The sequence below is a fragment of the Cynocephalus volans genome, chromosome 11 (assembly GCF_027409185.1).
Source record: "Cynocephalus volans isolate mCynVol1 chromosome 11, mCynVol1.pri, whole genome shotgun sequence".
Taxonomy (NCBI): Eukaryota; Metazoa; Chordata; class Mammalia; order Dermoptera; family Cynocephalidae; genus Cynocephalus; species Cynocephalus volans.
In genome coordinates this window covers 67,996,072-68,008,752 of record NC_084470.1, presented here as the reverse complement: position 1 = coordinate 68,008,752, position 12,681 = coordinate 67,996,072, and the positions used below count along the sequence as shown (strand labels likewise).

Sequence of the window (12,681 nt, the reverse complement as noted above, 5' to 3'; positions counted from 1 at the left end):
CAACTCAGCAGTATTTAATTTTTATGTAGAATCTGTACTATTTTCAGAACTAATACTTACTTTTAAACTAATCTGTAAATGCTAAAAGTATAAAATAAAATGACTTAGTAATTGGACATGGAGAAGGAGGTGGTTAGTGGAGAGGTGGATAGTGGGGAGATGAGTTAACTTCCATTTAGGACAGGAGAACATCCAGCTGTTAGGTGACAGATGGTCATAAAGCTCCATAGTTTAGTTTCACAAAAATGAGACTAAAGCCCCTTTCCATGTATTCCTCCATGAAGTCCTAGAGAAAGCTTGAGAGCCAGTAGTTGCTTAATTATTATTATGTCTTAGAATATCAACCAACATTTTTTTTCTTGTTTTTGTTTTTGTTCTTGTTTTTTAATTTCTCCTTTTATTGTAGATTTTATACTGCCCACAGTTTCCCTCAAAGAATAATCCAATAAGTAGTGAGACAGTTTTGAGTGCAAAGGGAGAGTAAATAGATATATAGAAAGAAAAGGTGATGCCGAGGGGATCTGAGCCTTTTAATGTAAAATCTGACTTGCATGTCAGACATGTTCCTGAAGATTTGGATTGGAGTTTTATAATGTCTCTGCCTTGTTCTGTCTTCCTTAAAAGCTTGTGGATTTGGGGTTACCAGAGATTTGCTGTCTGTCCCTTGTTAGCTGGAAACTCAGGTTTTGTGTTGGAGACATTTCAAACCTTGTATGGCATTGTATCCCGTACTAGTCATACAAGCCCTATAAGCTAACATTTCCATGATTCTCTTTATATGATTCAGAATATAGCATTTTATATCAAGTCCTTATTGGCCTCCAGAATTCTCTTCCTCTTTTAATATGAAATCATAGTTTACCAATATTGGCATTGATGTAGAAATGATCTTTTTCTACCTCAAAGGAGTTTGAAATGATATGCCAAATATATATCTGGAGTTAGTTTAATTGTTTTTTCCAAATGTTTTCTATTTTGAGAGTTCATTTACTAAATTACTTTATATTGATTTTCTAAATGTTGATGACAGGTAAAGAATGAATGGACAAAGAACACCTGAAAACTACAATTTGTAAATTTAGTACATTTTTAGTGACTGGAGCATTAGGACACTTAGAAACCATTACATTGCTGATGAGTATTTAAGTTTTTAGTGAATGATATATTTTCCTTTTTCAAATTAGGACATTAGGATCTAATTAGAAAAATGCCATGGCTGGGTGTTAGAAAACCACTTCTAACATTTTCCTTTATAAACATGAGAGAGTTTATACTTATATAATGATGTTTTTTGAGGGATGATTGGTTGAATTTTTCTTGATACATTCACATATACATACACAAATTTTTTCCACTAGATCTAGAAATAGGAACATTACTCATAAAAATCAAACATATATAGAAATTATTGTGAAGAGTAAAATTAAAACTATACTTAAGCTAAACCACCTAAAGTTATCATATATTTTGGTATATTTCCTTCCCGTCTTTTTGCCATTCATACATTTTATATATTTATTTTCTGCAGTTGATATAAAGTTTTGTATCTATTATTTTCATTTAACTTCTTATCTTGAGCCTTTCCCATATCATTAAGACATCTTCATAAATACAGTTTCTTGTGGCTCTTTCCCATCCCATAAAACACTGTAATGTGTTTAACACTGCTCAAATTATGGAAATTTAAATTGTTTATTTTTCAGAAATTATAAACACCTATTTACATAGATCTTTGTCTGAATTTCTAATTTTTTTAGTTTAGAATAGATTCATAAAGTGAAATTACTGAGTAAAATGGTAGGGACATTTTTAAGGCTTTTGACATATATATATATAGTAAAATTGCTTGCTAGGATATTAATACCAATTTATATTCCCACTTACTTCAAATGACAAGGCTTAACATATTTACCGTAAAAGAGGTCATACAAATAAACAGGAAATAATGTACTAATAGTAAAATGGGTTAAGAACATGAACAGAAATTTTATTAAAAAGAAAATTTGAATATATGTGAATGAAATTAATAAAATACTATTTTAATTATAATAAACTATTTTTTCTTTGAAAGTATTCAAAGTTAAGATGTTAACATTAGGGGAAGCTGGGTAAAGGGTATATAGGAAACTCTCTTTTCTATTTTTTTAACTTTTTTAAAAGTCTAAAATTACTTCAAAATAAAAAGGTAAAAAATTAATTTACTCATACAATGGCTGTGGTGCTTAGTTATTCAATAATATTATTGTACTTATTGATCTCATAAATGAGCTGATGTACTCCCAGAAATCTCAATTGGAGCATACCTAACTAGTTCTATCAAGTCACACCTCAAGTATTTAGAAGTGAATATAAAATATTTCCAATGAATGTTCTCGTTTATTGCATAGTTCTCTGCATTTGCTCCATATGTTATGTGCTTTATCTCATTTAAGTCTTTCTGCAATCATAGGTAGCAACAGAAAAATTACTATGCTCATTTTACAGACGAGAACATCAAGACTGAAAGGTTGAATAACTCATCCAAAGTTATACTCTAAAATGTTTTACTTTAATTAATTTCATTTGTAAGATAGGTCCATTTGGCAGAAATGGCTTACATTTGCAGAATGAATGTTTGTCTTTATTTCCAGCAGTATATGGTGTGCCTTTTCCAGCAGATGAACCTACCAGCATTATTCCGCGAAGCTGCCAACTAACAACAGATGTTCCACATGTCACACAGCTGCTAAACATGACTAAACTTCGCCAAACTGAAATAAAATTTGGAGGTCATCCTTTAAGACCAGCAGAATCAGGTACACACTCAGGCACCTAAATTATAAGCATGATATGTCTGCATTGTCCCTATAAAGTGTGACCTTCTCCAAAGAGGGCACTGTACCTCATTCTTCTGAATCTCTAGCACTTAACACAATACTTGCTGTATACCAGGACAGGGACTGCAGACACACATCACTATTGAAGCCAGGAAGATGGTTGCCCGGATATTTGACCCAAAGAAACATTTTCTACTTCAGCAGTGAGACTTACTTGGGAGAGGAGGGTTAAGGCAGCGAGAGTTAAGGGAAAGGGGAGAGGTAGTGCTTCAGATAAATGGTTCTCCTTTTACTGAAATGGTAATTTTAATAACTATGCAAAGGATACGGTAAATGGCAATTAACACTCAGCCCCTGTAAGGGAGCTGTAGGGAGTGGTAGGAACTGAAGCCAACTGGAAGCTCACTCTCAGTCTAGAAGGGGTAACTGCAATTCAGCTCTAGCCAGTATTGCCTTGCAAGAATGTAGACCCATTCTCACTAGATCTTCCATTTTTTCAAGAGGAGCTGGGTATATGGATGCTTATGATAAATTTCCCAATTTTAAAATATTGTCTAAAATTTTTTAGAAACACTCTGTGAGACAAACAAAACATGCCAGAGCTGCCAGTTTTCTACCTCTGTAATAGACTCCATAGCTATTGACCAAATGAATGAATAGTACTTCCACATTAAGAAACATATTATTATCTAGATGAATGGTTCTCAACTCCCTGTGTGTTAGAATCACCTGGGACATTTTTAAAATACTTGATATAATTTTTTGTTTTTCTGATGTCTGTGCTGTACCCCCAGAAATTCTGATGTGCAGCTACGGTTGAGATCCACTGGATCACTTACTCCCTTACAAGGGTCATGTGGTTCAGATGACGCTCACAAACACTGAAGTAATTCAGAGGAAGGTAAAATGATGGTTGTAATAATAGGGCATTTATGGAGGAAGTAGGTCTTGAAAGTATTCAATACATGCTATGTAAACAAGTATTTATAATAAATAAGTAAATATGATAGTTATGGAAGTGTAACATGGGGCAGAAGACTGAGCCAAGACAAGGAGACAGCAAAACCCATAGATAAGTTTCCTGAAGGATTATAAGAGGAATGGCCTGGGTAGACAGAACAGCTGTGTTGAAGAGTACTAGAGGGGTGTGCCTCGTGCTCCTAAAGTAGACAAATGATAGATGCTTATTTAGGAAGTTGAATTTGACAGAAGGATTCAAGGTGAATTTTGAAATCAAGTGAGACCAGAGATTAAGGAGTACAACTAAGATGTCTTTGCAGCAATCTAGGCATAAAATGGCAAGGGCTCAGATGGACAGTGGCCATGAAAGTGGAAAGCGATGACCCTCAAAGAAGCTGCAGGGGACAAACAGGCAGGACTTGTTGATTTCTCAGATAACACATGGCAATGAGAGAGGGGTCAATGTTTGAGGGAGGTCAGAGTAGAAACAAGAGAAAGGAGATAACCAGGGAAGTTAGAAGAGTGAACTCAGTTTTATTCTTTGTATTTAACCCATGCTCTTTTATTCTTAGGTATTTTCTATATTTCAATCTTCATCAGCATTACATGACCTAAATTGTATATTCCTAGAGAATCAGGATCTATTCTATACCTTTCTCAGTATAAACCCTGGCAGAGGACTATGTAGAAAGAGGCACTACATTTTTTATCCCTTTATTATGATATTTCCAAACTTACAGAAAAGTAGAAATCTACAGTAAACAAACCACCATATACCCATCACCTTCTTCCCCAAGTACCAACTTTAGGCAGGACTTTTTGACAGCAATGAGGGTACACATAGTGTAATTTGTTTATCATATTTTTTAGTGAAATGATATTATATTTTATGTTATTGGATTATGTGTTTATTATATACACTATATTTAGACAGAGAGAGAAAGGGCATATACAATCCATGTTCATTAAAGAACCTTTAGAAAATGTATAAGAAGATGAGAAAGATCTCATTATCCAGACAGCCCTAAGTGTCATAATTGGACACTTAGGGTCACAATTCAATCTTAATGGAAGATTTGCCACAGAATGAAACGAATAAGAGTGTTTTTGATAACAAATTCTATATCTGTATCTAATTTGCTGTGATAACTTTCAGTAATAGAAATGCCTGAGCTGTAAAGCATATTAGATAATTCTTTGTGATGGTACATACTCTTTTTTGCTTCTATCTCTCTAGCTTAATGTTTTAAGAACTAGTTATGTCTTTAAATGAAAATGCAAGTCTATATATTCACATATTTTAAGTGCCTTTTTTATTGAAAGTTCAAGGACACGTGTGAGATTATAGAGAAATTTGAATAAATATTAAGTGTGCCATTAATTCAGTGTTGTAATTAAACAGGAACTGTTTCATAGGCCATATTCGAACCCAACTTATTAAGGAGGATATTAATATATGTTTTGCAAATTCCGAAAATAAGCTCTCAATGCATAATAGTCAACTTGAGTCATATATACAGAAAATTAATAATCACCATCTAGAAGCATATTTTTTCTGTCCTGCGAATCCCAGTTATTTTTATATTCATTTGTAACCATAGGGTTTATGATTTTTCCTCTTAAGTCAGTCTCGTTTTATATGTATGGCAGCTAACACTGCATGAACATACATTGCACTTTGTGGTTCTCTTTCTACAGATACTTTTAAATTGCAGATTTTGACATTTGTGAGCTTTGAAGCTTATTATAAGAAAATATAATCCTTATTGTTCTCTGTGTAAGATATTTTATTTGAAAGGTGTAGCTAATGAATAATGCCCAAGGACAGACTTTTTAATCATGGAAAAGCCAGGAGATATTTCTTCATTTGAACTATTTGTTTTTGCATCTTTCTAAGTAGTAAACTCCCCATGATGAGATTTTAATTACATGAGAAAATGTGTGCTTTTATAATTGACTGTATAGTACTCATCTAAATTACGGTATTTTATTATAAATGCTCAAATTGAAAGATCCCAAGGAAGCCTCTAGAGAAAGAAGTAGCTGTTTCCTATGGATGCTTTCTCGGGTTTTCACACAGCCAAAAAGGAAATCTTGAAAGGTGTAACTGTTTTGAAATGCATTTTGTTGCATGTCATATAACTTGATCAAGAGCATTTAATGAAATTAATAATTGTATTTCCAAAAAGCTACATATTCACCCTGTTCACTCTGTCAGTTCCCAGTGCACATTAACTAATTGACTGATCTGATCTTATTTTCATTAGCGGGACTTCAGTTTAATTGAACCAGAGAATCTGGTCTGGTTGTTGAAGTTGAGCATTCAGCTACTAATAACAAAATGCAGTGGTCCACTAAGCGGGAGTCAAAATTCGTCATTTATAAAAATTAGAAGGCAGTTTTCCCAAGCATCCTCCTTTCCACAGCAGCAGTCTTATTGGATTTTTATTCCAATAGAGATTGACATCCCTAGCTCCTAGCAAAATTGCAAATGGATGAATTAATGCATGTAGCAAAAACTATGAAATAATCATCTAACTATCTTTGGCACTGGTGAGATCCTTATTAGAATTTCTTCTTTGGTAATAAGTCAAGCACAGAAAGGTAAATACCACATGTACTCACTCATTTGTGAGAGCTTAAAAAGAAAAAAATGTTGAACTTTTAGAAGTAGAGAGTAGAACTATAGTTACTACAGGCTGGGAAGGAGGGGTCCAGGTGAGAGGGAGCTGCTTAATGGACACAAAATTACAGGGAAAATAAGCTCTAGTGGTGTACTGTAGTGCTAGGCATCTATAATTAACAATAATTTATTGCATGTTATCAAATAGCTAGAAGAGAGGAGATCAAAAGTTCTCATCACAAAGAAATAGTAAAGTTTTGCAATGATGAATATGCTGATTATTTTTGTTTTGATCATCACATGCTGTATACATGTATTGAAATGTAACTATGTACCCCATAAATTTGTATAATCAATGTTTTAGTTTAAAAAAATCAATAAACCCCTTTTTAAAAAAAGAATTTTTCTTTGGGTTCCACATTATGAGAGAAAGATTCAAATCAAGTAATGAAATATACTGTGAAATTGAAGAACCTGAAAGGAAAAGGAGTTAAATTCTGACTTCAGAAAAAACCAAAACACCAAGACACTGTTTAATTTCTTCTTTTCTAAAATCAGACTTTTGGTTGGCCTTGTCTTAGGATTATTGGTTAAAGAAATCCTACAATTTTTAGCTCAATGTATCATAATAATTTAAAATAAATTCAATCATCTCTTACATTTGAATTATATATCCTCTTTCCCCATCTTCAATAAAAATGAAACATAACTGGTCACATTCCTTCATTTAAAATTTTTTTATGTGTGAAAAGAATTTAGTATGGATATTGCATTAGTCCATTTCTGTTGCTTATAACATAAATAACTGAAACTGGGTGATTTATAAAGAAAACAAAATTTGTTGCTTACAGCATCTGAGGCTGGGAAGTCCAAAGTCCAGGGAACACATCTAGTGAAGGTCTTCCCTTGTGGTGGCTTCAGTGACACAGGGTATCACATTGTGAGATGGCAGAAGCAGAGACAGAGAGAATCTCAAGTGCTGTCCTTTTAAAGCCCTCAGAACCACATCCATGACCACCATTATTAATCCAGTCACCATGGCATGGTCCTCAGAATCTGATCACCTCTTCAAAGCGCCACCTTTCAATTACCATAATAGGATTTCCCACCCTCTTAACAGTCACAGAGGGAATCAAATTTCTAATATGTAAAACTTGGGGTACTCAATTCAATCCATACTATCCCACCCCTGGTCCCCAAAGTTTATGTCCTTCTCACAAGTAAATATATTCATTCCATCCCCAAAGTATTAACTTGTTTCACCAAAGTCTGAAGTCCCACCAGTGAAATCAAAACATGTTATCTACTTTCAAGATGCAATGGTGGGACAAGCATAGGGTACATATTTTCAAGATGCAATGGTGGGACAAGCATAGGGTACATATTTTCAAGATGCAATGGTGGGACAAGCATAGGGTACATATTTTCTTTCAAAAAGGTAGAAACGGGCCAAAAGAAAGATATAGTAAGTCCCAAACAAGTCTGAAACCCAACAGGGCAGGCACTAAGTCTTACAGCTGGTGAATCAGGTACCTTGACTCCATGTTCGATGTCCTCTGCATGCTGGGGCAGGGGATGGGTCCCCAAGTCCTCAGGCAGCTCTGCTTCAATGGCTTTTCTGGTCTGAGGCCATGTTTCAGCTCTTACAGGCTGATGTTGCACACTGGTAGCTCTGCAATTCTGGGGTCTCCATGGTGGTCCTGCTCCCACAGCTCCACTAAGCATGGCGCTGATGGGGTTTTTCTGCTGTAACTTGAACCCCACATTTCCTCTTGGCATCACTCTAGCGAAGATTCTATGCAGTGAATCTGCCTCTGTGAGAGATCTCTTCCTGGGCCCCCAGGCTTTTCCATACATCCTTTGATATCAGGTGGAGGCTTCCAAGCCTCCACAACCTTGGCATTCTGCAAGGCTGCAAACTTAACACCATGTGGACGCCTCCAAGGCTTCTGGTTTGTATCTTCCAAAGCTGCGGATTCAGCCACATGTGGGGCCAATTTAGCTACAGCTGGAGCAGCCAAAGTAGCTGGGGTGCTGGTGCTGGAAGCAGCTTCCCGAGGTGGTGGTGGGCAGCAAGCCCGTGGAGGACACCTTGTGTTACTGGACTCAGGTCCGGCTGCCTGCCCCTTTGAAAAGGAAAGAAAAAAAACTCAGAAGTCAAATGGTTGGTGCTAGAAAAGCAGATATATTCTGCTGAAGGAGATGGTAGGCTACCCCATCTCAAAGATATACATTTACTGAGGGGTTTTTAAAGGAAGGCTTGAGGGAATGGAATGTGAGAGCAGGAGATGTGAGTTACAAGGGGTCCGTGTCTATGGGTCAGGTACAAGGTCTTTCCAAGGCCTCATCTGGTTTCTGTTCTCATCTTCGCTGTTATCTCAGTACCCAGCAAGATTTTGATTTGCGCCAGTGTACTTGGCTGGTGCCCAAGGTCAGCTTCAGTCATTTGGCCTTGATCATTTCTCAGAACTCTACCAGTCTCAAAGAAACAACCGTTAGCTTTGCAAAGAAGTAATTAGCTTCTCAGCCTTGTTTTCCTACTTAGCGAGTGAGATAAGAAAGTCAGGGGATGGGAAGAAAGAGTGGAGAGAAAAAAACTCTCCTTTTAAAAATCACCCCCCCCTCCACAGCCCAGGCAGCTTTAGGTCCCAACATGGCATCATTCCTGCTCACTCAAACACTTGGACTTGTTCCCCAAGACCATTCTGTCTCCCTAGGCCTCTGGGCCTGTAATGGAAGATGCAGCCTCCAAGATCTCTGAAATTCCTTCAAGGTCTTTTGTCCCTTCTCTTCATAATCCCTTTCTTCTGTACTTATCTCCTTAGCGAACGGTCACTGGGCTGCACGATTGCATTTTTCTCCTGAAAATGCTCTCTGCTTCTCTACCACATGGCCAGGCTGAAAGTTTTCCAATTTTTTGCCCTCTGCTTTCTTTCAAATTATAAATTCTGGCTCTATGTTTGCCTTCTCTGCCATAACTCAGTGTAGGCTGTTGCAAGTAGTCATGCGACTTCCTAAATGCTTTGCTGCTTTGAAATTTCTTTTGCCAAGTATCCTGCATCAGTACCTTGAAGTTCCACATTCCATAAAACTTTTGGGCATGAACAGAATGCAGCCAAGTTCCTTGCAAGTTCATAACAAGGGTGATCTTTGCCACGGTTTCCAATAAACTCCTTATTTCTATCTGAGAGCTCCTCAGTATGGCCTTTACTGTCCATATTTCTATCAACACTCAGCTCACCACCATTTAACCAGTCTCTAAGAAGTTCCAAACTTTCCCTGGTTTTCCTGTTTTCTAAACTTCCACCAGCATCCAGGCTTTTTCTAGCCTGCTCTCCCAAATTCTTCCAGCCTCTCCTCAACACCCAGTTCCAAAGCCACTTCCACATTTTCAAATATTTGTTATAAGCAACATCCCACTTCTCTGTTACCAATTTTCTATATTAGTCCATTTCTGTTGCTTATAACAAAATACCTGGAACTGGATAATTTGTAAGGAAACAAAATTTATTGCTTACAGTTTCTGAGACTGGAAAGTCCAAAGTCTAGGGAGCACATCTGGCGAAGGTCATTCTTGGTGGTGGCTTCAGCAACACAGGGTATCACATTGCAAGACGGCAGAAGCAGAGAGAGAGAGACTCTTATATGCTGTGCTTTTAAAGCCCTCAGAACTATGCCAAAACCACCACTATTAATCCATTCATCAGGGCATGGTCCTCAGATTCTAATCACCTCTTCAAGGCCCCTCCTTTCAATTGCCATAATAAGATTTCCCACCCTCTTAACAGTCACAGTGGGGATCAAACTTCTAATACATTAAACTTGGGGGACACAATTCAATCCATGTCAGATATTGATCAGTATCTATGAAATATGTTACAAGGATGTCACAAACCGTTTATAAAGTGAATTTTAAATTTTCTGTGAAATTTATGCCAAACAATGAAAAAACTTTAATAACATAAGAGATAATAATAAGTATAAAAATGCATTTAATTGATTGGATAATTGCATTACTTTTGCAGAATTGACTCATACCAACCTTTACTTTTCTCCTTTAGATGTTCATGACAGTATTGCTTGTAATAACAAAAACCTGGAAACAAACTACTTGTGTACAGTAGAGATTTGATTCAATAACCACACCATAAGATTTTATGCAGCTATACAAAGAATAACCTGCTTTGCCTGAAATGGTCTGGAAAGGTCTCAAAGCCATGTCAGTCACTAGAGTGCTATTTCAGTATGATCCGATTGATATAAATTTAAAAGACCTAGGTATGATATATGCATAAAATTTTTTAAGGGAAGACAAAAAATTTAATAATAACCTTTGAGAACAGGGACAAGTGGAGGCAGGGGCAGATAAGACTTTTACTTCTATTCTCTATTAGAGAATTTTAATTTTCTTTTAATTTTCTAACTGTATTCATGATTGTGTCAATAGATAATATTATGTTAAAGCAATTATGGGACATTTCTAGTTTCTTCTTTATACTTTTCTATATTTTGAAAGAGCCTAAGAATTGCCATAAAATTAAAATATATTTATCTAATATTAATATTTTCATTTAAAATATATAATGAGAAGGAAATTCAAAATCATTGGAAAAATAAAATGTATAAATATGTAGTTAAATATTAAATAACTATTTTTTATTTATGGTATAATAGGGAAATACAACTATATATGGTTACAGTATATCAGTATGAATTTTGAAATATTTTAATTGAACTGTGAATTTTCACATATATCTGCACTAGTGGTGAACTTGGCGCTATAATCATTAATGACCTCCAGTAATTCCCAAGACACTCTTTCAGTCACATCACCCTGTTTTTATTTTCAGTACAGCATTTATCACTACCTGATATATTGTTGTTTATTTAATTGTTTGCTTATTGCTCTCTCCCCCATTGGAAAGTGAGCCTCAAAACTGTAGGGGTCCTATTTATTATCATATCCCTAGCACCTAGCTCACAAGCACTTACCAGGAACTCAATAAATATTTGCTGATTGAGTGATCAAATAAATGAATGAAATGTTAGCCAAATGACTTGAGCACATAAGGATATTTAGCAACAAATCATTGTTGTCATCATCATAGCTAATGTTTAGTGAGTCTTTTCTGTGTTTTAAGCACTAAACCCATTACATAGTTTATCCCATTTAATCCTCTTTCACACCCTTTTATGTAGATACCGTCATAATCACCATCTTGTAAATCAGGAAACTGAGGATCTCAAAGATCAAGTAATTAGTGAGCATTAGAGCTGGGATGTTACCAGGCAGTCTGGTTTCAGAGATACATTCTTAACTACTGAATCCTTTTTAGCAATTTCTCATTACTAATTTCAAACATCATCTTCCTGGAATGCCATCTCTTGTTACAGGAAACTGCCCTATTTCTAAGCCCAAATGATGGAAATTATCTACCAAGGCCTATAAATAAACTGTACTCATTTAAAATGAAAAATTTTCTTGAGATAATCAAATTGTTTCTCTAAAAAATGACTTCTTTGCTCATTAAGAGTAAAGAACAAAAGGTAGGCCAATTCTGACTTTTTAATAAATTAAGACTTTGTGAAGAAAAGTAATATCCTGTGCTTTTTATCTTGTCAACATATCCTAACTTTACACACAAATGATATTTTACAGTGTCTAAGGTCTTACTCCAGTTCAGAAGAGAAAAAGATATTCTAATTTTAGTTTTTAATGTATTAGAAGTTTGATCCCCACTGTGACTGTTAAGAGGGTGGGAAATCTTATTATGGCAATTGAAAAGTGGGGCCTTGAAGAGATGATTAGAATCTGAGGACCATGCCGTGATGAATGGATTAATAATGGTGGTCTTGGCATGGTACAAGCCTTTCCAAAATACCTTAAACTTTTTGTTAATGAGATAAGGCTAAGTACTGGTTTTAATTATTCACAAAAGTTGAAGACTGATTTTAATTGCCCGGGGCTTTTCCTGCTTTGGTCATTTACCTATCCGCTTTTCTTTTCATCATGCTTCCAGAGTTTACAAACTGACAGTCCTCCAACAGGTCTAAAAACTGTTTTTAATTAAAATACTTTGCATTGGGCATGCATCTGAAATTAGCCACAGTTCCCCCAACATTCTGCATGTGCCTGCTTGTCATGTATGTGTTACCTGTGAGGCGCTGAAGCTATTTCAGTTTGCCCTGCTCCCCCATCTGCAGTTTTCATCCCTCTGCAAAAGAATGTTATAGCAGTACGTTCTGTGCTTGATTCTCCACAAACCTCATTAGTCCTCATCA

At 35.8% G+C, this 12,681-nt stretch overlaps 1 protein-coding gene across 1 annotated transcript in view; it reads left to right on the top strand.

The window, feature by feature from the left end:
- Positions 1 to 12,681, top strand: part of CFAP20DC (CFAP20 domain containing) — a 261,842-nt gene that overhangs the window by 131,036 nt on the left and 118,125 nt on the right. Inside the window, 1 exon segment of the mRNA XM_063115058.1 lies at positions 2,631 to 2,795. Within this exon segment, the coding sequence (XP_062971128.1) occupies positions 2,631 to 2,795 (165 nt within the window).